The sequence below is a fragment of the Ammospiza nelsoni genome, chromosome 23 (assembly GCF_027579445.1).
Source record: "Ammospiza nelsoni isolate bAmmNel1 chromosome 23, bAmmNel1.pri, whole genome shotgun sequence".
Taxonomy (NCBI): Eukaryota; Metazoa; Chordata; class Aves; order Passeriformes; family Passerellidae; genus Ammospiza; species Ammospiza nelsoni.
Genome location: NC_080655.1, coordinates 5,649,538 through 5,662,831, shown reverse-complemented (window position 1 = coordinate 5,662,831; position 13,294 = coordinate 5,649,538). Strand labels below are relative to the sequence as shown.

The 13,294-nt window shown below is 57.0% G+C and overlaps 1 protein-coding gene across 1 annotated transcript in view; it reads right to left on the bottom strand.

The window, feature by feature from the left end:
• Positions 1-13,294, bottom strand: part of KIF21B (kinesin family member 21B) — a 48,892-nt gene that overhangs the window by 31,340 nt on the left and 4,258 nt on the right. Inside the window, exons 2-3 of the mRNA XM_059487742.1 lie at positions 4,059-4,281; positions 2,487-2,669 (exon numbers count right to left, since the gene is read on the bottom strand). Of these exons, the coding sequence (XP_059343725.1) occupies positions 2,487-2,669; positions 4,059-4,281 (406 nt within the window). The remainder of the gene's footprint in view (positions 1-2,486; positions 2,670-4,058; positions 4,282-13,294) is intronic.

Genomic DNA, 13,294 nt, shown 5'->3' with positions numbered 1-13,294 from the left:
CTGCAGGAGCTGCCCTGACACTGCAGGACTGGCAGGAGCTGCCCCCTGGCACTGCAGGGCTGGCAGGAGCTGCCCCCGGCACCCTGTTGCCACTCCCCCATAGCTGTGTGCTCACACTGCCTACAAGGCTGAGCAGGGAGCTGGGGTGTGTGCATGTGCACCAGAGGAGACACAAGCACAGAATTGTGGAATCCTTCACACTGGAGAAGCCCTCTAAGGTATCCAGTCCAACCCTTTACCCTGGCACTGCCATGTTCACCACTAAACCATGTCCCCAAATGCCACACCCACACATCTGACCACCTCCAGGGATGGTGACTTTGGTGCATGTGTACCAGAGGAGGCACAAGCACAGAATCATGGAACCCTTCAGACTGGAAAAGCCCTCTAATTCCATTGAGTCCAGCCACTTATCCCAGCTCTGCCATGTTCACCACTAAACCACGTCCCCACACATCTTCTGACCACTTCCAGGGATGGTGACTCCACCTCTGCCCTGGGCAGCCTGTGCCAATGCCACACCACACCTTCAGGGAAGGAATTTTTCCTAATATCCAACCTAAACCTCAACTGGCACAACTGGAGGCTGTTTCCTCTCTTCCTGTTCCTTGTCCCTGGGAGCAGAGCTCGATCCCCATCCACCCCCACCCTCCTGTCAGGAAGTTGTAGAGACAAAGATCCCCCTGAGCCTCCTCTTCTCCAGGCTGAGCCCCTCAATCCCCTCAGCCACTCCTCATCAGACTGGTGCTCCAGAGCTTGCCATGCAAAGCTCTGAGCTTTGGGTTGGTCTCTGCTGCCCAAACCTGTCCAGTTCCTGGTGCCCACAAGCAGCTCCACTGAGCAGACACCCAGGAGCTCCACATCCCCCTGACCCTCCTGGCTCACCTGGCCACAGGAGCCAGTGAATCCCCACCCTCATCACAGCTCAAGGCATCGCTGTCAGGTGGAATGGGGATAAGGGGGTGTTGAACAAGCAGGAAAGCCAGAGCTGACTCCATCCATACCCTCACTCTGCAGCCCCTCTCAGCCTGGGGTTTAGGGACACCCCTGCCCATCTGTCCCCCTGCTGCCACCACTCAGTGTCACTCTTGCACCCACATCTCAGTGCACAGGGCTGGGTCACCCAAGGATTGCGGGTTCCTGGCCAGCACAAGGGATCAGACTAATCCATCCCTGCTGCCCCTGGTGCCACCAGGCTCCTCAAGGGTCTAAATCTGCTCCCAGAACCCGCTCCCAGCAGCAAAGTCACAAGACAGGGATCAGCCAGAACAAGTTCTGCACCCCTACCAGGACAGCAGAGCTGGTGACCAGTGCCTGACGTGGCCATGTGCTGCTTTAGCCATGCAGGACCTCAGGACAGGCAGGAAACTGTCCCCATTTCCACCCCAGCACAAAGAATCCCTAAAGAGAAGCCCCTGGGCAGAAAACCAGGAGTTTGGATGGGCCAAGTGATGGGAATGGGAGGATACAACAGCACCACAGGGGCTCTGCAGATGGAGACATAAGTGGAAGGAAGTGACTTTGGGCCCTCTCCAAGCCATCAGCATCTGAAGACACCCAGATGTGATGGCCAACAAAGCCACCAGGAGGCAAGATCACAGCACAGGGCCCCTCCCTGCCCATCTCCTCTCAAAACCTCAAGCTCAACCAGATGAAGCTTGCTTGGGGCTCAGCTTTGCTCAGCACCACCCTGTGCTTTCTCACTGGGGCCTTAAAACAGATCCCACGTGCACCTCTTTGCTCTTTGAGCCCAGGAGCATCCCCCAATAAAAATGCTGCCAACACACAAGGTCCATGTGCTTCCCAGGACAAACTTCTCCAGAGAATGAAGCAGTTAATGGAAGAGGTTTTGAACAGGAGAACCCTGGGCAGAGGCAGGAGAGGATGCATTCTCAAGGTCAGAGATGCAACAAAGGACATGGAAAATAGCCCAGTCCTTCCCCAAAACCCCCTCCCCACCCAAGAGTGGCACTTTCTTCTCCTCCTGTTTACTGGGAACTCTGGCCCAAGGCAGTGGGCTATCCTTGACCTCAAGCAGGGGTAAGACAACCCACAGAGGGCTATTCTTGATCTCAGAGATAAGACAGCCCAGAGCCCCTGGATCCCCAGGGGCCCAAGCCATAAGACCCCTCCCCATGGTGGGAGCTCCCTCCACCCAGTTTGTAGCTGCGTAGGTGCTTCGAGTCCCCACTGCACCAGCACACATCCCCCTGCTTGTCACAGGGTCCAGCTCTGCCAGGAGATCTGGAGGAGCCCAAGGCACAGGAGCAAGGGCAGGGCAGGGCCATGGTGTCCTCCAGACTGCCATTACCCTCTCACCTCCAGGAACTGTGTGCTGAGCCACTGTGACCCCCAGTGACACACCAGCCCTACACTCCCAGCCCTGCCACCCCCTCCTCCCACGCAAGGCCACCCCTGCCCCCAAGGCACAGCAGCAAGGGCAGGGCAGGGCCATGGTGCCCCCCAGACTGCCATTAGCCTCTCACCTCCAGGAACTGGGCGCTGACTTTGAACTCGGGCGCTGCCAGGCCCTGGCTCTGCGCCGCGCGCCGCCGCTCCTCGATGCCGCTGAAGAGGTGGCTGATGGCCCGCGGGATGATGCCCTGCTCCTCCTCGGAGATGCTCATGTCGAAGCCAGTGCCCATGGTGTAGGTCTTCCCTGCTCCAGTCTGTGCAGAGACAGGGACAGGAGCTGGCTCAGCTCTGCCCAATACATCCCATATTCTCCTTCTGCTACTTCAGGCTCCCCAAATGCCACCGTGACCCCCAGTGACACATCAACCCCACACTCCCAGCCCTGCCACCCCTGCCTCCAGCTCTCACCCAACCAGGGATAGCTCTGTTCTCTCCACACCCAGGATCTCACCTCCTTACAGGGTGCAAATATAAGTTCTGTCTCATCATCCACTATTACCTTAGTAAGTTCACTTTTCCTAATTTCCATGGCAGTGGCAGAGGCTGAACAAGCAGGAAAGCCCTGCTGCTCCAGAGCTGACTCCATCCATATCCTCATTCTGCAGCCCCTCTCAGCCTGGGCTGGAGGGACACTCCTGTGTCCTCACTGCTGCCACCATCCAGTGTCACTCTTGCACCCACATCCCAGTGCAGAGGGCTGGGTCACCCAAGGATTGCAGGTTCCTGGTTGAGATCCTCACCTGGGTGAGATCCTCCACTGTTGTGTTGTGATTTCAGGGTTTACCTCAGAACCTCGGGTGCCTCCCCTGATCATTCCCTCCCAGGTGTGTCAGTCCCCTCTCCTTTCCCCTCCCAGCACTGTCTGTCACTCCTGGCATTCTAGAAGGGCACAGAGTGATTGGCAGATCCAAAGGAGGCCCTCTACCCCTGGGGGGCATTGGGCCATCCAGGTGTCCTTTGTCCCTTTGTCCCTCCCCTCCTGTCCCTGCTTGGTGGCTCCCTACCACTTCCCTGCCCCTCTCCTGGGGTTAAAGGAGCAGCAACCACGGGCTCAGGGAGTTCTGTTGGAGCTGCTGCTGCATTCAGAGGCCTGTGGGCCAGAATAAAGCTCTGCATCCAAACCCTCCATCAGAACCGACTCCTTTCCTTCACCATCACCTTAAAGCTTCTCTGCCAGAGGGAAACCTGAGGAGCAGCCCCTGTTATGGGGGGAAGCTCCATCCCAGCACCACCAGAGCTCCTGCAGGCCTGGACTTGTCTCCACGTGCCCAACTGCAGCAGCCAGCCAGCCAAAAGTGTCTGTGGGGTGAAACACCACACACCCAGCCAGCCAAAAGTGTCTGTGGGGTGAAACACCACACACCCAGCCAGCCAAAAGTGTCTGTGGGGTGAAACACCACACACCCAGCCAGCCCAAAGTGTCTGTGGGGTGAAACACCACACACCCAACCAGCCAAAAGGGTCTGTGGGGTGAAACACCACAGTGCCATTGTTTGGTTCAGCACCAAGGGGAGACAAGCTCAGGCACATCCCATCTGGCTATATTGGTAATATATCAATACTCCACACCCTCCACCTTGCTCAGCCTCCCAGGTGCCCTCTCAGCCTCCCTGGAGAGCCCACACTGAGGGCAGAGCCCATACCTGCCCATAGGCCAGCACAGTGGCATTGTAGCCTTCGAAGCAGCCCTCGATGAGCTTCCCCATGCACGTGGTGTAGATCCTCTCCTGCCACGTGTCCAGGTCAAAGACAAAGTCATAGGTGAAGGCCTTGTCCTTGCCCAGCAGAACCTGGGGCTCGCCAGGTGTCACTGAGGTACAGATGTGACATCCCTCTATCTTCTCCTTGGGGAGCTGAGGACGGATCCTATGGGAAGAGAAGCAGGGTGAGGGCAGCACAGGCTTGGGGGACACCAGTGTGGCCCTGAGGATGAGAGCTCAGCCCATCCTCTGAGCCATGTCCCAGAGTGCCTAGTCCAGCACAACCAAAGGAAAAAGACTGCTCCCCACTGCTCTGCACTGCTGCAGCCTCACCTCGAGCGTTGGGTGCAGTTTGGGGCATCACAGTGTAAGAAGGACAGAAAGGTACCAGGGAGTGTCCAGAGTGGGGCATAAATATGGTGAAGAGCCTTGAGGAACCATAGGAGAAGCAGTTGAGGTCACTTGGCTTGTCCAGACTGGACAAAAGCAGCCTGAGGTCAGACCTATTGAGGTCTGCAGCTTCCTCTCAAGGAGCAGCTCTGATCTCTGCTCTCTGTGACAGTGACAGGACCCAATGCAACAGCTGGAGCTGTACCAGGGCTGGGTATTAGAAAAATGTTCTTCCCCCAGAGGTGCTGAGCATGGCCCTGAGGCTGCCAGAGCTCCAGGAGTGTTTGCACAATGGACAATGAGCATCCCTGTGCTCTCAGTGATGCCCAGGATGGGATTGCTGGGGTGTCCTGCACAGGACCAGGAGCTGAATCCTGTGGGTCCCTTCCAGCTCAGGACATCCTACAACCCCTGCTGGTGTTCATGCAGGCAGGGGACAGACAGCAGCTCTGCCTGTAGCACAGAGCATAGAGAGCAGGGGATGCTTCAGCTCCTGCAGCCAGCCATAACCCCGACATGTTTGCAACTGAGGAGAGAGGGTGACACATCCCAGAAACCACCAGGCACCTCCAGGAGGTGACACATCCCAAAAACACCATCAGGCACCTCCACGAATGGGTGACAGGCAGGGCTGGGCACACAGAGCCTGCACCTAGAACTGCCCCCAGCCCCTCACAGCTGCACTGGCTCATCCTCCCCACTGCCCTGGCAGGGCTGGGCACAGACAGGGGCTGTGGCACCGGATCAGCCCCAGCCTGGCACAGTCAGGGCAGCCAGGCCAGCACAGCCTCGCTCAGTCCGACACAGACACATCAAACCACAGCTACAAAGGCTTGAAATGCAAAATGCAAAACCACGACAAGACAAGACAGTCCTCACCGTTTGAAGCAAAGCACCACCCAGCCCAAAAGCTGTCCCCAGCCTTGGACTTGCAGATGGGACTGGGACAGGCGAGGCTGAGCTGGCTCCTGGCTTGGGCAGAGCCTGACCCACCCATCCCATCCCATCCCATCCCATCCCATCCCATCCCATCCCATCCCATCCCATCCCATCCCATCCCATCCCATCCAGTGCACCCAACCCCTGCCTGGCAATGTGGGAGCAGAGCTGGACCTGCACAGACACTGCCCCTCTGCAGGACTCACAGACACTGCTGCCCCTCTGCAGGACTCACAGACACTGCTGCCCCTCTGCAGGACTCACGGACACTGCTGCCCCTCTGCAGGACTCACAGACACTGCTGCCCCTCTGCAGGGCTGCCCAGCTCTGCCCGTGCTGATGCACCGGCTGCAGGAAGCCGGGGGCTCCCAGGGGACTCGTGGAAAAGGAGTTTGGAGCCAAAGCCGTGCAGATAGCTCTCATTAGTGCTAATGAGTGCTCAGCTCCAGTCCCCGGGTGCTCCATAAACTTAGCTATTAATTCCTTCAAACCACATCCCTGGCAGCCACATCCAGACCTGAGCAGCCACAGTGTGCTGGGACTCAGAATCAGGAATCTCCTGGGCTGGCAGGGACACACAGGGATCATCCAGTCCATCCCCTGCCCAAAATCCCACCCTGGGCATCCCTGGCAGTGCTGCCCAAACACTCCTGGAGCTCTGGCAGCCTCGGGGCTGTGCCCATTCCCTGGGGAGCCTGGGCAGTGCCAGCACCCTCTGAGGGAAGAACCTTCCCTGATACCCAGCCTGACCCTGCCCTGACACAGCTTTGTGCATGACTGTATGATCTTCACCCACCCAGGAGGGTCGTGAACTGTTTTTGGGGGTACAGGGGTCCCTGGCAAGGCAGGCAGTGCCAGCACCCTCTGGGGAAGAACCTTTCCCTGATATCCAATCCAAACCTGCCCTGACACAGCTTTGTGCATGAGTGTCTGACCCTCACCCACCCAGGAACAAGGCCCAGGAAGGCCCTCAGTTGTGTTTGGGGGCACAGGGCAGGCAGTGCCAAGCATACTCTGGGAAAGAACCTTTCCTGATATCCAACCCATCCCTCCCTTGGCACAGCTCTGTGCAAGAGTTTCTGATCCTCACCCACCCAGGAGGGCCCTGGGCTGTTTTTGGGGCACAGGGGGTCCCTGGCATGGCAGGCAGTGCCCAGCACCCTCTGGGGGAAGAACCTTTCCTGAGATCCAGCATGACCCTGCCCTGACACAACTTCACGCATGATCCTCACCCACTCAGGAGCAAGGCCCAGGAGGACCCTGGTCTGTTTTTGGGGCACAGGCAGTGCCCAGCACCCTGCACCCCTCACCCCACATAGCAGCAGACATATGGGAACTGCTCTGTGCCTCTGTGGATATATTTAGCTCAGCAGCCACAATAAAAAGCAGCTTCTGATGTGCTCAGTCCCAGACTTGTTCCTGTCGCCTTCCCAGGGTTCCACCCTCCTCCAGAAAGAATTATCCCTGACTTTAATTACTTTTGGAGCAAGATGATGTGCTTCCCTCATCCCCGCCCTAGACATGAACAGCAGCCCCAGGGGATGGGCAGAGGAACCAACTGGAGCCACAACACATTTGGGAATTTTCTTCTCTCTCAGGAAAAACGAGAGCAGGTTTTCAGCAGAACATTTCTTTGTCTCTCCACTTCCCCCAGGGGGTTTAAATACCTGCAAGGGGAGTTTGGACCAGCAGTGCTAGAGGGGTGTGCACACATGAATTTTCCACAGGGTATTTAAGAACCCACTCTGAGCCTGGCCATGCTGAGCTGTTGCAGTGCCCATACACCAACACTAACATCGGCCCCATTCCTATTCGCCCAAACCTCATTGTCCAGCCAGCTCCAAGCTCCCCGGAGACCCATCCCTCACCCTGGCTCGCCCTAGGACCTGTGGGGCTGGGGAGGACCCACGTGCCAGTCCCCAGTGTGCTCCCCTGTTGGGGAAGATGAAACAGGAAAGCCTTATAAATATGATTGTCTGCAAAAGATTTTGAGAATATGGAAACTATAAGCAAGATTGAAATGAAAGCAAGCTTTGAGATACCTGGAAAACAATGGTGTGGCCAGCTGAAGGTGATCCCCTTTTGATGGAACAACACCCTCTGCTTGCAGACAGGCCCAAGGGTCAGAGCAGACCCTACAGCTTGGCAGAAGGGGCCCAAAGAGGAGTTTTTAGGGTTTAAAATGTAACACAGTGGGGTAATGTAATGATTCTTATAGGCTGTATGTAAATGCTGTAGGTTTTGTATCTTGCACTAGATTGGTTGGTGAGAATGAGAATATTCAACACAGAAGAAGATTTATGGTATTGTAACAGGAACCTCGCTTTCTCACCTTTTTACTCCCTTACCCTCTCATCCTCTCTGCCCCTCTCTTCTCTCAGCCCTGCTCCAGCTGTGGCTGGCAGCTCCCAGCAGGGCCCTGCACCCAGGCCCTTTGCAATAACCCACAACTTTCCAGCCCTGGCTGCAGAGATCTCTCATCTCTGTCCATCTCAATCCTACAAAGGAGAAATCCAGCAGGAGCAGGAGCACATCAAGCCCTCAGCTCCCTGCCCTGATGGTGACAAGGAACAGAGAGCCAGGCCAGAGCTGCACAGTCCCAGCCAAACGCTCCTGCCAAGAAAACCTTCCCAGGCAGGCAGGGCAGCAGGCAGGAGGTGGAAGGATGGATGGATAGACACCCAGAGGGGCAGGCAGGGGTGCAGAACACCCCTCCCAGCCAGCAGCTCCCACTGGGTGATGACAGGCTCCCAGCAGGAGTCTGATCCAGCAGCAGCATCCAAAGGCACCAGCACGAGCCAGGCAGGGACACACACAAAGGGGAGCCCGGCTGGAGCGTCCCCAGTGCTGTCCCTGCCCTCCCTGCCAGGCTGGCAGGCTCTGAAAGCTCTGTCTCCATGGCAGGGCTGCCATGGGCACCGAGCATCTGCAGGGAGGGGGGACAGGATCCTGCTACTGAGGGGCAGAGCTGAGGCACAGCAGCTCAGAGAGGCACAAAGGGGGAGCTGTTCTGCACTGCTGCCCTGTGCCAGCCTGGGCTGTTCTGCACTGCTGCCCTGTGCCAGCCTTGGTGAGTGTGCAAGAGCTGTTCTGCACTGCTGCCCTGTGCAGCCTTGGGGAGCTGTTCTGCACTGCTGCCCTGTGCCAGCCTTGGTGAGGGTGCAGGAGCTGTTCTGCACTGCTGCCCTGTGCCAGCCTTGGGGCACTGCAGAGCTTTTCTGCACTGCTGCCCCATGCCAGCCTTGGGGAGCTGTTCTGCACTGCTGCCCTGTGCCAGCCTTGGTGAGGGTGCAGGAGCTGTTCTGCACTGCTGCCCTGTGCCAGCCTTGGTGAGGGTGCAGGAGCTGTTCTGCACTGCTGCCCCATGCCAGCCTTGGGGAGCTGTTCTGCATTGCTGCCCTGTGCCAGCCCTTATGGGTGCAGGAGCTGTTCTGCAACTGCTGCCCTGTGCCGAGCCCTGTGCCAGCCTTGGGGGGTGCAGGAGGGGCTGGGGGCCAAGTGCCAGGTGGGCACTGAGAGGCAGCTCCACAGGCAGGGTCAGCCTGGAGGTCTCTAATCCCTCCTGGCAGGGATGTCCCCATTGCAGCATCTCAAGTCCTGCAAGAGGCACAGGGATGGGGTCAGCTGGGCACTGCCAGTATCCCCAGTGAGGGCACACACACCATGGCAGCCCCAGCCTCCTGCACTCTGTCTCACTGCATGGGAAAGCACAGCCTGGCTGACGTGGACTGCTGGGTTCATGTCCTCCTCACCCAGCTGTCTCAGCTTCCTGTCCCACAGCCCAGCACCACGGCAGCCCCAAGGGGCTCAGAGCATCCTTTGGCCCCCAGCACTTTGCCAAAGCCAGCAGCACACTCCCACAGCCCTCCAGCACAGAGCTAGAGCTATGAGAGCCCCACCCTGCCCCACCAAAGTGCCCGTGGGCACACAGCAGCCACACCACCCTGCTGGGACACAGCTGGCACCCAGATCCATCACCCAGCATCACCCATGTCACACAGGGGTGCCCCACCTCCCAGCAGCCTGAGCACACACACCCCACAGCATTTCCCAGCGCTGTCAGGGGGCTGTAGGGCAGCTGCTCACAGATTGGGGGATCACAAAGAGCTCCTGTCCCGGCAAGACCTCTCTGCTGGCTGCCTGTAGACCCTACAAAGAGCTATTCCTCTTCCCTCCCAAGGAGGCTGCCCAGCCAGGAAGGGCTGGCTGCCCAGGGAGCAGAGCCAGAGAGCTGGAGAGTGATGGCTGGAAGAGCTCCATGGGATTTTCCCTCTCTGTGCCAGGCCCCAGAACTCACAGCCACCACCTCTTGTCCACCTCATCAGCAGAGGGGCAAGGCTGCCCACAGCACTGCTGCTGAGGCACTGCCCCTCACCCAGGCACAGCCTCTGGGGGCTGCCAGAGCCCACCAGGGGCACAGCCCAGCCCTGTGAGCCTGTCAGGACAGGTGGGCTGGGCAAGCCCAGACAGCACCTGGCTCCTCTCCCCACACTGCCTGCACTCATTCTGCTCCTGTCTGTGTTCCCACACCCCCTGTGCTTGCCCTGCTCCTCTCCCCACACTGCCTGCACTCATTCTGCTCCTGTCAGTGTTCCCACACCCCCTGTGCTCACCCCACACCCCTGCATTCACCCCATATCCCCACCCCACTGCCATCCCCACACCCCTGTGCTTGCCCTGCTCCCATCCCCAGTCCCCCCATGGCCCCAGCTCTGCTCCCAGGGGCACCAGCTCCATCAGAGCTGCAGAGCCCAGCCCTGCTGTCCCCTCTGCTCCCCAGCTTCACCCTCCTCTGCCCCAAGCTGTGCTGCTGCCCTGTGAACCCACCAGGGCAGCCAGGAGCAGCCCCCTCATCCTCCAGTGCTCTCCCAGGACATCCCATGGCTCAAGGACAGCCCAGGCACCACAGAGCCAGCACCATCCACCCAGCTGTGTGGGGCTCTCAGCTTGGCCAAGCAGCTCCCCATGGCAGGATCACAACAAAGGGCTCCAGGTTTTCCCACACCTCAAGCAAGGATGGGGCTGCCCAGAGGCTGCCCAGGCTCAGATCCCACAGGAGAATCGTCCCCCTGCCTGCGAAAGGATGTCCCAGCCCCATTCTGCCTGAGCATGGGGACCAGGGAGAGGGCTGGCTGCCAAGGGCTGCCTCTCTGCTCCCAGGTTATATTGGACACAAACCAAGACAAAGTTCAGCATTTAATTACCACAGCAGGGAAGTGGCTTAGCAATCAGAGAAAATTGAATCAGACCCCCTGGAGACTGCCAGATCTGGTCAGCAAACAGTCCAATTAAGAGATATAGCCAGGCTATAGCCAGGCACCTCCCAGAGCAGGGAGCACAGCACAGAGCCCCCTGTGCCACTGTGCCCTGACAAACCCTGCCAAGGGTGCCACAGCCAGCACAACTGGATCAGCACTGAGCCCAAACAGAGCTCCTGGACACCCCACAGAGCTGGGGTGCACCCAGAGCCACACTGGGCACAGCCCAAAGGGGGACATGCCTCCACATCATCCCCCAGGGAGCCCCAACCCACCAGCACCCAGCCTGCCCCTGTGCAGGGCAAGCCTGCCTCACACCCCACAGCCCCCTGGGCTCCCCCTAATCCACCACTCCAGACTTTCCCAGGCTTAGGGAAACCTTTAAATCAGGCCGTGGCAGGCACCATGTGCTGCTCATTAGCTCTGGCAGGAGCACGGGGCTGTGAGCTGCACCATCTGCTCTGTGCTGGGACCATGGCAGGCTGAGGGACAGCATGGGACAGCAGCAGGGACACCCAGCCCATGGCAGGGACACCTAGCCCGTGGCAGGGACACTCAGCCCATGGCAGGGACACCCAGCCTGTGGCAGGGACCAGCAGGGACACCCAGCCCGTGGCAGGGACACCCAGCAGGCCCCAGGGGATGCAGGGGAGAGGGGAGCAGAGCCAATCCAGTCTGGGGTCTCCCTGGACTCCAGCTTCACCCCATAAGTGCCTTAGGCCAGCCTGGGATCAGCCCAAGGGGAGCAGCACGAGGATGTCTGCACACGACAGAGCCAGCACAGTTTGGTGCAGTGTCACCAAACCCCAGTGGGTGGGAAACACAGTGTGACAGCACATAGGATGTGACACATGCCCCAGCAGGGCCCAAGCTCCCCTCCAGCCACGCAGAACAGCCCCAAAGCAGCCTCAGCAGCAGTATGGCAATGAACAGGGAGTTAAAGGAAACCATCATTCACCAGCAGACCCTGCCAGGCCATCAGCCTGACCTGCAAAGCACAGCAACCCCCAGGTCTGATGGGGACAGAGGGACACACCTCCCCTAACCCTAACCCAGCTCTGCACCCCAGCACTGAGCCAAATTCCCAAATCCCACCCAGAGGGTCTGTCCCTTTCCCAGGAGCCCCTGCAAGGTCCCCATGTCCCAGTTCAGGCCAGCACCACTGAGGTGTGCCCATGCTGGCGATAAGGCTGCCTAGAGCCAGGGCTGGCACCTCCCAGGGCACCCAGTGCCACTGGGGAAACAACAGCATGACCTGGGCAAGAGATTCTGCAGCCCCAGAGCCCAGCAGGAACACCAGAGCAAAACTGCCCACAAGACAGGGGAGCAAGTGGTACAAAAGAGGGGCCTCTCCAGCCCCTCCCAAAATACAAATAAGGGGATATAAATAAATAAATATCAATAAATAAATGGATATGGATAATATATATTTATATAAGGAAATAAATGGATAAAAATAAATAGAAATAAAGATATATTTATATATAGAATAAATATATATAAATAAATTACATAAATAAATATAAATAAATTACAAATAAATAAAAATTAATACATATAATTATGTATAGAATATATATAATTTGATTAATATATATTATATATATAATATATTATATTGTATATTATATATATTATATACATTATATGTTATATCAAATTCTATATATTCTATATATTGAATAGATATAATATACATCATATATATATAATATATATAATTTTATTAATATAGACAATTGATATAAAATAGAAATAAATTGATAACATATATAAATAAATGGATAAAATAAATATAAATTATATATATAATTATATATAGAATAAATGAAAATATAGATATCATTTATATAAATAAATTACATAAATAAATAGAAATAAATAAATGCCAAGCCCCTGGCCAGCAGGACAGGGGATGCTCTGAAGTACCCAGGAACAAACCCAGTCCCTCACCTGGGCAAGGAACAGAGAACATTTCGACCTAATGCCTCCCTCAGGCAGGTGCAGCCTGAAAAAATGGATGAGCAGAGACCACAGCACCATGGACCTGCTGGGGTGTGTTTCCCAGCCATGCAACATTGGGCCAGGGAACTCAGTGCTTGAAGGCCTGGGGAAGAGGAGGAGCAGTTCAGCTCTCTGCCAGCATCCCAAAGCAAAGCAGGGATGAGAACATCTCCCTGCCAAAGCTTCGCACGGCCAGCGGGCAGGGAGGTGCCCACAGCCCCAGGGGGCACAGACTGGGGAGCTTGGCACCAGGCTCCACTACAGCAGGCTGTGACAAGAAATCTTCCCCACCCATGTCAGGCTCCAAGGAGCTGCAGGGCAGGGAAAGGGAATCCCCCAGTGCTGGGGCTCAGCTCTGAGCTCCCCCCTGGCAATGGGGGCAGTGACTGAGTGGCATCCACATGGAGAGAGCAGAGGGGCAGATCCTGAGCAAGAAGAGGCACCTGCACCCACACAAGCACACACCAGGGCTGCCTCCTGCTCTGCCCAGAGAGGGAAGGGGTGCCAGGCACTGTCCCTTCCACCCAGCCACAGTAAAACCCATCAGCAGCTGCCCAGGGTGCAGAGGAAGGCCCTGCAGACTGATCT